The following is a 13,886-nucleotide window of genomic DNA, read 5'->3' as shown; positions in this document are numbered from 1 at the left end:
ATTGTAAGCTGAAATAGACAGTTTTCTCCTCAAGTTGCTTTGGACATGGTGTTTTTAATCACAGCAATAGAAACCCCAAAACAGTAATAATAAAAAATAAAAACACAAGCAACTCTGAAAAAACCCTATGGAGCCTATGGTTCATGTAGAATTAAATACTGGATAATTAAAATACATAGATAAAATTTTATATATTAATCATTTGGTTGGTGGCATAGAAAATTGGTAAACATTAATACACTAAAATAAAGTCACAACAAATATAAAAATGATGATGAAAAATTAGGGCAGCATTTGTTTATCTCAAAGGAGAAAAGTGCAATGCAAATTATTGCTGCCTGCAGAGAATTGTATAAATTATATTTTCATAATAATTAATGGCCACTATTTATAGGTATTTAATCTAACATAACAATTTAGCAAACCTAAAGCCAAAGCTATTTACAAGTTTAATTAAAACAACTTGGAATGTGAACAGGATTTATTGCCATATACTAGAAATAATTAGATGGGCAGGGTAGTGGTTTGAATGAGAATGGCTCCCATAGGCTCATATAATTGAATATTCCCTAGTTATTGAAACTGTTTAGGAACCATTAGGAGGCGTGGCCTTTTGGAGGAGGTGTGTCACTGGGAGTGGGCTTTGGGGTTTCAAAAGATGGGCATCATTCCCAGTTAGTGTCTGTCTCTGTTTCTTTCTAGTGGATCAAGATGTGATCTCTTGGCTGTTTCTGTCATCACGTCCTTGCTCATCACCATGGGATGTAACTTGGAACTGCAAAGCCAAATGAACCACTATCTAAGCTGCCTTGGTCATAGTGTCATATCATAGTAATAGAAAACCAACTTAGGCAATTAGTAAAGTTAAGGCAGGAAAAACTATAAAATTAGAAGTTTAGTTTACATTTTAATACATATATTGACAGGTTCCTGCTTTCTAGAAAGGAAATAGGCTAATAACTTCATCCCGAAAGATGTTTACAATTGTAAGAGTGAATGCAGATAACTGAACAAAACTGTCTACTGTTTTTAATATTTATCTGAATGTTTACATCATTTTAAGTTTAATACCTGTTTACAAACTCGTATGCTCTTCCAAGTCCAAACAACTTTCATTCATCAGATTTAATTTTCTGGTTCATTTTCCTTTTAAAATATAGAGATAGATACATACATACATATACACACACACTGAAACTTCAGGCAACACAACTGTGTTGGATTGATAAGCTTTGTTAGATTACCTTTTATTCTGAAAAGGTTAAGAATTCATTCCTCATAATAAAAAAAATTTGAATTTAATTTAATGAATGAATTTAAAGTATCAAAATGAGGACAATATATATCCTACATTAACACCTGAAGAGATACAGTGTATCTTATTACTATAAAATGAGTAGAATTTTACAATATTAATAAGGTAATAGATCACAATAGTGTAAATGCAGAAGAATATATGAGAATCTGTTGAGAATCAGACTGGCATGATTTACAAAAACACAATACAAATTCCATACTTTATTCTATACACAGTATAAAGTGTGTGTAAGTGTGTGTGTGTGTGTGGTGGCGGTGGCGGTGGCAATGATGTATGAAAAATGTGCATTCAAACATGGAGGCCATGGGAGGATGTCAATGTCTTGCTTTCCTGTAGTAGTTTCCTAGCAACTGAAAAACTCCATATTGCATAAGAGATCTTTAAGACAAAAGATAAACAAAAGAATATCATAAAGTTTCCTGAAACTGACCAAATTCAATAGGCAATAGGTCCCTTCCTCTCAGAATAATGAATTAAAGACATACTCTCAGACAGGTCAGGTTGCAAAGATAACTCTTAGAGACCAGCAGAGCTGCCTGAAAGAGACCAACTGAGTCACCTGGAACATATACTCTCGAATCTCTTAAGCTGCCTATATACTGTACAGTGTGCTTCAGGTTTTCAGGTTTCCAGCTTTTGTGAGCAGTCACCAGTGCTGGGGTGGGTTTTGGTGATTCAGCTGTCTTTGAGTCATTTCTGCTTCTGTAAGTAACCCATGACCCACGTTCCTATAGGTAATGCCAATAAAACTCACTGGTTCACTAAATTGGATTTGGTGGTATCCTTGCTTTGGTTTGTTATGGACTCCCCATCTGTGGTAACCATACATGCATTTATGTAATGAAGTCTCCCAGAAAGTCTTGTCACATAACACCTGTTCTGTCACTTTCCACTTTACTCCTCTGAAATAGTCTCTCTCTCTAAGCCTGGAGCTAAACTGATAGGCAGGAGGTCTGAGCAATCCTTCTGTCTGTGCCCATGTTCCAGCACTAGGTTACAAGGACTGGGGTTATGCTAATCTTTTTATGTAGGTCCTATGAATCTGAACTCAGGTCTTAATGCTAAAAATACATCTCAAGTGTTCTTACCACTGAATAATCTCTCCAGTTATCAACAATATTTCTTACAAAATAATATGAAATATAATAGGTTTATTATTATTTTACAAACATGCAGCAAATAAATTAAAATATAAATTTTTTCTTTTAATTTTGAATAAAACAAATAGCAATAGTAGTACAAATCAAAGAATACCAGTGTGTATTCCTGGTACCTTTAGAAAATCTAAATGGGGTTTTAGAACATAAAGTTTAGACTACCACTATATTTGGGGGGGGGGGGTGTTTTTCGAGACAGGGTTTCTCTGTGTAGCCCTGGCTGTCCTGGAACTCACTCTGTAGGCCAGTTTCAGTTTTAATAATTTTTAAAATAATTAATTCCAACAGGTTAAGCAATTTAAAAAGCTTTTGTAATAATAATGACAACAGCCTGAAAAGTAAATCTATTCAGTCAAGAGTCAGTCACTAGTCTATATTCAAAGCTAGAAAAATATGCATTAAGGAACAAAAAAATGTCTTCAGTACAAAAGTGTTTTTTTCTATTCTTAAGTTACATGTAAAAATATGTCTATATAGTTTGAATAAATTTCTACAGCAGAAGACAACGTGATTATTTAAAGGCTAGGCGTGTGACACACAGTCCCAGCACTCCAGAGGAGACAGCAAGATGAGAGTGAGTTCAGAGTCAGCCAATGCTACCTAGTGCAATCCTGTTTGAGAAGTACGGGCTAGAGACAAAGCACAGTAATAAAGAGCTTTACTAATCATGTGAAAGGCCTTGGGTTTGATCACTGGAACCACTATATAAAAAAAAAAATAAATGAAAATTAAACTTGCTATATGATTACCCTCTTAACTATCTTCTTCACTGGCTTATGTAAGAAATAAAAGTAAATAGTGGAAAGATCTGAATTCCATACCCAAAACCAAAAATAAACACTCCACCACTTCAGGAAAAAAATTTAAAAGCTCATAGTTAAAAGAATTTGTTGCTCTGGCAGAAGCACAAGAAAAGGTTCCCTGGCTGTTTACAACTACATGCAATTCTGGTTCCAGAGGAGCTGATACTCTCTTTGGTTTCCGTGGGCACTGGGCATGCACTTAGCACACATTTACAAAAGTAGGCATAACACTTATAAAATGCAGTTGTTTAAAATAAAAATTTAAATGAAAAATTTTAAAGCTCTAAATGTGTTTACTGCTAAAACAAAGACGCGATTGCCAGAGGGGTAATCACAGACTTTCTATTCAAATTGGAGTCTCACTCCAAAAGAGACCTAATTTTGTAAGTCTGGTCAAATGCCTATGGTTGGAAAGGTCATAGGCCCTAAAGATAAGATGTTGCTTTTTAAATAGATATGGTGTCAAACTTCATTCTAAATATTTAAAGATGGATGTATAGATAGATTACTGTTGCCATAGCATATGTCAGAAAAACTTGTTTGCAGTAGGCAACAGTCAATGCAAAAACTTATAACTGCTCTTGGTAGTGAGAATAAGTAACTGTTGAATGCTCAGCCTATTCTGGCACTTCAATACCACCACCTCCAGGGCTTAAGGAATATCACCTAAAAGGGGACAGAAAGGATGTAGGAGTCAGAAGATGGGAAGGAATACTATGTTCTAGATATGACCTGGGTTTTGCACCTACAAACTCACAGCAGCAGTGGTTACCTGTACAAGACAGGACCATCAGCAGCATTCCATCATGAACAAGAATAGGCTCATTAAAGCCCCACCCCCATCTTGGGTAGCTATACAGGTAATGGTTCTGAATGAGTGGTAGTCATAGTCAGCAAGTAAAACACTCTCTGGTAAACTGCCCTTGTAGCCAATCATTCATTTTCATCATGAAAGCAAATCTAATGAAATGCAATACAGCACACACACAAGAAGACATGAAAGTATAGAAGACTTGCCAGGTAGTGGTGGCACACACCTTTAATCCCAGCACTTGGGAGGCAGAGGTAGGTGGATTTCTGAGTTCAAGGCCAGCCTGGTCTACAGAGTGAGTTCCAGAACAGCCAGGGCTATACAGAGAAGAGCGGTGTCTCCAACACTCTCCCACCCTAGATCCCCTGACCCTCTTTTCTCCTCCACCTCCCCACCCCTCCCCCAACCCCCCACCCCCAGCAAAAAAAAAAAAAAAAAAAAAAAGAAAGTAGAAGATTTGTTGAGAAGATAAAGGAGTTTGACCTAGGGGAGGGAGATAGAAGAGGGTAAAACGGGGAGAGATCAAAGTGTGTGTGTGTGTGTGTGTATGTGAAATTATGAAAGATGAAAGGCAAAATAAATTTAAAAATAAAATAAGAGACACCACTAAAATAAAATAAATAAATAGCTCTACCCAGCAAAGGAAATCATAGAGAGTAATGAGACAGTCCACATAATGGAAAAAAAAAAAAAAAAAAAAAAAAAAAAACCTTTACTAGATATGCATAGGATGGGGGATTAATTCCAGAACATACATAGAAATCAAAAAATTACATATCAGAGCACAGTCATTACTAGATATTCATGTGATTGGGGATCAATTACAGGAGAGATGATATCTAGATAGATAGACAGACAGACACACAGGCATACAGACATACAGACAGACATGAAAAGGTCACATACCAGAACCAAAAACAGTTAAATTGGTAAAGGGGTAAATTGCACAAATACTTTTCAAATTATGAGCTACAAATCACCAATAAATTATATGAAAACATGTTCAGTATCTTTAGCCTCAGGGAAACACAAATCAAATGAATACTGAGATTCCCTTTCATCCCAGTCAGAAAACAAAAATTCACAGGTATGGGGTCATCTTACACACTTGCTTCCCTTATACCCTGCTGTAAAAACAGAAATCAACATGGGAATCTCTCAGAAAGGTCAACATGGAACTCTCATAAAATTATACTGGCCTCTGAATATATACAGTTGCAGTTCAAATACAGGCAGACATGTTCATCACTAAAGTACTTATATTAGCTAAGTTATGGAATCAGCCTGGGTACCTAATGGATGAACAGACAAAGTGTGTATATCTACACAGCAAAGTTTCTTTCAGTAATAAAGAAGAATTAAATCTGTGCTATTTGTAGGAACGTGGTGGAAATTATAGAATAAGTATAAAAATATAGATTGTCACATGGGCATTACATGATTTACCTCATCAGTAGGATTTAAGAAAGAAGACATGAAAGTAAAGTAAAACAGGACTCCTACAGATGTTGAAGATAGACGGAAGACAAAAAAAGGGCAATAGAATGAATTGTGATCAAAGTACAATGTATGCATATAAAAATGCCGTAAAAGCTCGTTATAATATAAAATTAATATTCAGTAAAAATAGATAACAAATAAGATACACCACATTCTAAAGTGAAACTATATATTAAAAAGGTACTATACCAGCCTGTTGAGATGACTCAGCAAGTAAAGATGTTTGCCAACCCTGATGACTTAGATCAGTCTAGACACTTGTAGGAAGGAAAGAACAGACTCCCACAATTGTCCTCTGACCTCAACACCTATGTGTATGCATGTGACATCTATACAAACACACACACACACACACACACACACGAAGAGAAAGAATAACAGAGAATTTACTATAACATAATTAGAAATGAACCCAAAATTCAAACATGAATAATTTCTACTACAGAATATAAACCATCCCAACATTTCTTCATTTTTTTATATATAGGAAGCCAAATATTGAGAGGAGCCACTTGTAATTCTACAAAGCACTGACAAAATGAAATATTCAGTAACAGCCTGTTAAGATCACATTTAAAAAAAAAAAATCACAGAATCAGATAGTATGCTGGGAGAGTATGTCTCCTAGAAATGTCTGAGATGCTACACTCAGGAAGTCTGGGTAAATCATGGCTGCCTAAAGAGCCTTAAACGTGGATGACATGCTAACATGAAAGGGGAAAAACATTCCATGGGGCCTCAATCATAGACAAGCAACTACATGCAAGTAAGAATGCTGAGAGCCCCCAAATGGTTAAACAATGAAATATACATACAAGTAATATTTGAACTGAGCAGTCTGTGTTTGTATATTTACATGATTGTGCGCGTGCATGTGTGTGTGTGTGTGTGTGTGTGTGTGTGTGTGTGTGTGTATAAATTAAAGAAAAAGAGGCCATAAATCTGTGAGAGAGCAGGAAGTGTAGACACATTGGAGAGACGAAAGAGGGAATAATGTAATCATGGTTTAATTTCAAAAAATAAAAATTTTTTGAATAAATTATTTTGGAATAAAATCTAGTTAGCCAATTATTTCAGATTAATTTGATTTTAATATTTATTGTTTCAAATGGAATTTGATGAAAATTTTCTTTCTTTTTAAGTTTTTTTTTTTTAAATGTGAATACACTGTCACTCTCTTCAGACACATCAGAAGAGGGCATCAGATCCCATTATAGATAGTTGTGAGCCACCATGTGCTTGCTGGGAATTGAACTCAGAACCTCTAGAAGAGCAGTCAGTGCTCTACACTGAGCCATCTCTCCAGCCCCCCAAGTTTTCTAAATGTCAGCTAACATATAAATAAAATTTCTAATACCCTGGAAGACATTTTGTCATACAATGCATAGAAATACAAAATGTACTAACAGTATAAGCAGTTATTCCTAAAGCAACCACATAATTTGTCACTTAAATCTACGTATTTCTCAAAGTAAAAGTACTAATTACTGCAGTGAAGCAGCACTTTAACTACTCTGTACTCAGTCTTCCTGTAAGAACTCACTGAAACAGTACACATACCTCCTACACTTGGCTAAAGAGCTCAGTATCAGTGACAGTGAAGAAGGTTAAAAATTTTATATTGACTATGTTTAAAAGGTTGTTCTGGGCTGAGCAGTGCTAAAACATCTATTTAACATATGCAAGGTTCTAAGTTCAATCCCAATACAATAAGAAATTAATTTTTAAAGAGCTATTCATTAAGGTAGTTCATGTTTACATTTAACTTCAGAAACTTCAACTATACCTCATCCTGAAGTTCATCGCCGCTTTTTGCAGAAGCAAGCATGTCATATAAAGTACAGCAAAGATCTTCAACTCTTGGTGCTTCAGTCATTTCCTTTAACGTTGCGTTTAAGTACTTCTCAACTTCACACCACAACAGGGAGCCACTTGTTTTTTCCACAGGCTTGAGATCAGGGGTGTAGGGTTCCTGAAACTGTTCATTCAGGAACTTCTTGTAGTCTAAGCTTATCGTTTTCTGGGCTTCACCGTTTATTGGTAATTCATCAAAGTGGTCCAGATCATGCATGTCAAAGGAAAACGCTAAGTTTTTACCAAAACCTACTCTGTCATTACATGGGTTTTCCGCCATCTGGACAAGAGCAGTGAGATCATCTTGATTAAAGTGAGAAATAATTCGATTAGTGGCATTACAAGCTGAAGCAGCAGATGATGATGGAAAGGGACCAAACATCTGTCTGATAGCCTTTGTCTCCATGTAACCAACAGAGTCTGTCATGTGAAAAGTCATAAAGAGAAATGCAGCCCCACTTTCAATTGCTTCTCTCCCATTATCCGTTCCAACTATTCAAAGACAAAAACAAAAATACAGTATTAGCTCAATTGAATCATCATCCAAATTAACATTTAAAAAATTGTTCATGTTATTTTGTTTTATTTTGATTCTTAAATTTGGTTTTGAGTTATAATCAATTTAGGACCAAAGAAATCCATTCCCAAATTCACAAATAACTGTTCAATCAACCAAGAAGATTTTAGTTCAACCAACCATTAATCTATATTAAGCACAGAAGCTATCTAATAAAAATTCTTGCCTCCTTTTAGAAATGAGCTATCAATTAAAACTTAACATTTTAAAATTAAGTTGATAAACTATGGTTAAGATTTTCAGAATTACAGACATCAAAGTCAGGAGACCTTGCACACTCATAGCTTTCTTTACAATTTGTACAACAGACCTACATGATAAGAAAGCTGTATATAAACTTATACAGCTCTCATTCAAAAACATTTTAAGCCACCAGGATGTGTACTTGTCTGTGTGTATATGTACATGTGTGTGTGTGTGTGTGTGTTTAAATATATGCAACCCACCATATTACAAAATGTGAAAGAAAAATGCTATGTTAAAGAAACAGAAGGAAAACTTCAAAGCAGTAAATGACCAGACCCTATACTTAAAGCACAAACTTTCCATATTCAATCATCTTACATAAAAATAGGAAATGATTGAATTCCAAAAATGTCAGAGAATATCCTTATAGCAGGATATTGTTATAAAAGAAAAAAAAAGAATTTAAAATTTTAAGAGTTCTCAACATCAATATGACCTATCTAAACAATAACAAACTTGCTAATATAAGATTAGTTTCTTCCTAAAAATAGCTCGACAATCATCCCACAAAATTACTGAGCAGTTTAGTTAGCTGGACTGAAATTCCTACAAGGGCAGGATCCATCTTTTGTTGCTTGTTTGTTGTTTTATTCCAGCCTTACTATCTACTTCACTATCTATTTTCTAATCTAACTAAAAACAGATGTCTTAATATTCAGTAGGCCCTGCCAAACACCATGGAACCCATATAGCCAATTACTAAGAAAGCTGATGTTTAAGAGAACCACCTAATGCCAGGAGCTCAAGACTAGCCTGCATAGCAGAGTATGACTTTACTAAAATAACATTTCCATAGGTAAGATTTGAAGAGGAAAAAAAAAAAAAAAACAAAGCAAAAAGCCTGTTTTGTCTATTTCAACATCCTTATTTATCATTCTCTGGAGTCCAAACTGTTCCAATCCCATTCACTTTTCAATTCCAGACCTCAGCTACATCTTCCAAGGGGAGCAACACTGTGCTCAATTCTGTATTTTCTGACTTTTCTTGCCCCAGGTAGATAGTTCAAAAAGGAAGTTGAATTAAACTAGATCCATCCCACAGAGACACCAAACTAGTTATTCCTAAACCAGATCAGACCTCAACTTATAAATTTAGCATGCAAATAGCATGTGCATGTGAATAAGCAACTTCACCATGCAAATCTCAACACTTTTCAAGAATGGTGTCTATGGTACAATTTATAGAACATTATTGCATACATGCTTTACTAGTATTTAAGAAAACATGGCCAATTTTTTTAATAAATTACATGGTGCTTATAAACTAACAAGTTCTCTGCATATGTTTTTCTTCTACTATGGGCACTGCTTAGAGATTTGAATTTTTGATAGTTCTACAGATAATGTAACAAGGTTAATATTAAACTCTGAACAACAACAACAACAAAAATTGGAATGTATGAGGCTGGAAAGATGGCTCAGCAATTAAGAGTAATGGCTGCTCTTGCAGAATACCTGGTTTGGATTCCCAAGCCACATGGCAGCTTACAACATCTGTAACTCCACTTCCATGGAATTCATTACACATTCTTCTAGTCACCATGGGTGCTAGATCCACATGGTGTACAGACATACAGATACACATTGCACTCATACACAAATAACAAATGTTAAAAATTTTAATGGAATTCATAGCTATATCCAACATTTCTTAATAATCTACTAAAATAAAACTTTTTCACTAAGTAATTTTATTTTGTCCTAAAACATTATCTCCTTCATGCACATGCTAAAATGAAAATACCACCATGAAAATGTATAAGAACAACAAAAATAAGTCATTAAACACGATTCACAGCAATCTTTTACTTCCCAAACATTTCCCACTGTACTAGACTCCATGCAAACACCTAAAAAGTACATGTTTCTAATTCTTGCTTATTAAATAAATGTTACTGAAAAATAAATCACTTTAGAAAATTTGGAAGAAACTTGTTATATTACTAAAAGTGGAAGTAACTTAAATTTATAATAGTAGATAAATCAGTGGTAAAGTTAAGGCAGAATCTTGGTATATAATTTGGAGAATTAGTCCATTGTCTCAGTCATAGGCCTGTTGCTGTCAAGAGATAGTGTGGCACCCCTTATTCAGTTTCTGAGGTTTAGTTCATTATCATTACAGTGGGAAGAATGGTAGCATGCAGGAGGGTGGTGGTACAGTAGTTGAGAGCTACATCCTAATCAGTAGCTTTTGAAACTTCCAAGTCCACCCACAAGAACATACTTCCTCCAACAAGAACATACCTCCTAATCTTTTCAATAGTGCCACTCCTTAGTGTCTAACTATTCAAATCGATGAGTCTATAGAGGATATTCTTATTCAAACCACCATACTTATCATAAAAAGTATGATTAATATCTTTGAGCAGTAGAAAAAAACAGTCAGCTTCCAATAGAAAAAATATTATACTCGAAAAACCCACATAGATCAAAAGCAATTTATTTTAAAATGTCAAGTACAACTGACTTATGTCTACTAACTTTAAAAATTAACAACCACTTTAAAACTTTATAAACTTTAGGTGGGTTATGGTGTTTCATAAAGGTGAGAACCACTGGCTAATGATTACTTTCCTATGTAACCTACTCAGCCAGATGACCAGGTTGGCTTCTTAAACATATGCTTTAATCTCACACAGTACTGGGAACCACAGAGAGCTATTCTGGAAGTTCCAACATGCCTTCTGATCAATACTTTTTTTTTTTAAAAGGAAGCATAAGTACATATGTATGTGTATACATATCTGTATGTGTGTCAGCATGTTTCAGAGTGGTACACATGTGGAAATCTAGGTATGTTCCTCAACTAATCTCTACATCTGATTAGCACTTTTCTTAATTTTACTAAAAGATGCACACAAATATCAAAACTCAAAGAATTTCGTGGTTACAAATTTAGAAAGGCAAACTCACTAGGTCATGACGAATACTATCCTCTTAAAGTCAAATGCTTTATTCTGCCCTGAAGAAGATGTGCACTTAAGAGATAAACAGTGAAGTACAGATTTTTCTGGCCTATTTGCATACCATTCTTGACTCCTGTAGTCTAGTTTCTATCTCAACTGCACAAATCCTAGTTGCTGCGTGAACTTTTTGTTTGTTTGACTTGTGAACAGTGGTAACTGGGCAAATAGTCTAAACATATTTTTTTAATGTAATAAAAAATTTCCCTGTGGTACTTAGTAAACCCAAATTTTCATTTGTGTTTTCACTAAGTATTCTGAAGTATTATTATAAAGCAGCTAACAAAATAGAATCGATATTTTATAAATGAAGATAACAAAGGCAGGGGATTAAATCAAGCCATTTTCTATGTTTACTATTTTTTTTTCAATACTCTTAAAATCCAGTTTGGCCTTGCCAAATGCTATCATGAATGTCCTTACATTGTCCTCTCTCCCACTAGCCTCACACAAATTCAATTTTGCTGCGCTGAGTTATATCCCAGCATTCACTTGTGGCCTCCTGCTGAGAAATTCAACGATCAATGTTCCTTGGCATTATTAATTGTATATAGTTGGTTATCTACTTCTACCTCTGCCACACTATCCTAAATTCATTAACAGATAAGAGAATCTTGTATAATTTTAAATATTTACCAGGAAACTGTAGCCTTTCATCATATACTATTAACATACAGTTTACAAGGGTCCAATTATAGAAACTTTTTGTTTTTTCTTTTAAAGACTATACCGATTTGCTTTGCAGCCTGTAGTATATCTTTTAAGTCTTCATTTATACTTTGCATGTTATTCTTCTCTAGCTTTTCATTCAAAAATTTCACTATCTTCTTCCATGTAAGGCCGAAATCTAAAACTTGTTCATGAAGTTTAGATCGCTTCAGCTGTAAAAGAGAGTATAATGTAGAAAAATTCTGGTTATTTCACGTTTTTCTCCAATCGATCATGTATAATTTGTATTACAAAATCAATTTTTTTGCACTACCCAGAATTCAAACTTGTCTTCTCAGACACTATTCTCAGAAGGAACTTAATTTAAATGTGACTTCATAGGGAAAAAAATTTAATATAAGCAATTAATGTTTTAATTATAAAATATGCAAATAGCAAAGTAGAATATTCAACATTCCAAAGCTAACATGTAAACAACCCCACATTCCCTTCCTTTTTCTAACTGCTTTTTGAAAGAATTTATAATGTTCATAAATATACATTCTGACACAAAAGGCATTTAAAGACTACTAAAACCCCTGATTAATCAATTTAACATATGTAAATAATATTGTCTTCAGAATATGACCCTGGAACTAAAGGCTAGATATAGACCCTTTTCTTGAAACAATATATACTTTTTTCTTGAAACAATAAATATTTTCCTTCTGAAGAATGGATTACAGGGCTGGAGAGATGGCTCAGCAATTAAGAGCACTGACTGCTCTTCCAGAAGGTCCTGTGTTCAATTCCCAGCAATCACATGGTGACTCACAACCATCTGTAATGGGATCCGATGCCCTCTTCTGGTGTGTCTGAACTCACATGGAAAAAATAGTAATAAAAAAAGAACTGATTACAGAATACAATAAAAATTTCATGTCAGATCCCTGGCTTTGGTCCATAGATAAAAGTCATGAAGCAATCTAATAAAGTGGTGAGTCAGACATGGAACTGAAACTTTACTATTGCTTACACTGACAACGCTCAGTATTCATTATTTTCCTGCTTCAAATTTCTAATTTAAAATGAGATCAGGCAATCTGGGTTGAGAAAAAAAAAAAAAGAAAGAAAAAGGTCCATCTGAGAGAGACTTGCCATAAAATAACTTACACAGATACAATGATTCATTTTACTTTGATCCCTACTTTTGTATATGGTGGACATTTCCTATGATTAAAAAGTCACATTGCAATAAAGCTCATTATGCATGGCATTTTCCTTCTTCATGAAGCAAAATGTATTTAAAAGCCTACAATAAAAACTGAAATGACATTAGGGCAAGGGCTATTTAGTCTTTATCCTTTTAAATTGTAAAACATTCTATACTATTATTGGTTCAGAATTTGCAAGGCCCCAGGAAAATAAAAACAGAAAACGGAGTATAAGATATTAATATTAAGATTATAAATTATAATTTTACATTAATTACTGTGAAAAATATAGGTCTGACACAATTTTCCATCATTAGAAGAAGTCTATCAAAAGACTGGTTGATAAACTTTGCTTTCTGAGTCCATCTTTAGGTGAAGAGATTAACTATAACACTGTATAAGTTTCAATGTAGTTTCAGTCCACCAGTAAACCATGTTTTCACTCTACCATACAGTCAACTAAGGAGCCAACAACTAATAGGAACTGCTTTAAATTTTTCTTTAAAAAGAAAACAGAGGTCAGTTTCTTCACACACCACCTATCTTCCCACATATAGTACAGACATCATGAACCTATAACCTTGACCATGCTGCCAAACATTTAACACACACACATACACACACACACACACACACAAGATAACTTTTGCTTATTTACTTTTAGAAACAGTATATATATTGTAATCATATTCAGAAAGAAATACGGGTTCTTAAAGATTAAAATAACTAAACTCACTTGAAAATTAGCCAAAATCTATATATTAAGAGCTAAACCACCTCTCCTCAATTACCACAA

The 13,886-nt window shown here is 34.3% G+C and overlaps 1 protein-coding gene across 1 annotated transcript in view; it reads right to left on the bottom strand.

The window, feature by feature from the left end:
* Ascc3 (activating signal cointegrator 1 complex subunit 3) overlaps positions 1-13,886 on the bottom strand; it is a 269,368-nt gene that overhangs the window by 230,984 nt on the left and 24,498 nt on the right. The window contains exons 3-4 of the mRNA XM_052163239.1: positions 11,959-12,109; positions 7,376-7,935 (exon numbers count right to left, since the gene is read on the bottom strand). Coding sequence (XP_052019199.1) covers positions 7,376-7,935; positions 11,959-12,109 — 711 coding nt within the window. The remainder of the gene's footprint in view (positions 1-7,375; positions 7,936-11,958; positions 12,110-13,886) is intronic.

This window comes from Apodemus sylvaticus, chromosome 19 (assembly GCF_947179515.1).
Source record: "Apodemus sylvaticus chromosome 19, mApoSyl1.1, whole genome shotgun sequence".
In the NCBI taxonomy this organism is placed as follows: Eukaryota; Metazoa; Chordata; class Mammalia; order Rodentia; family Muridae; genus Apodemus; species Apodemus sylvaticus.
This window is presented reverse-complemented; position numbering and strand designations above follow the sequence as displayed.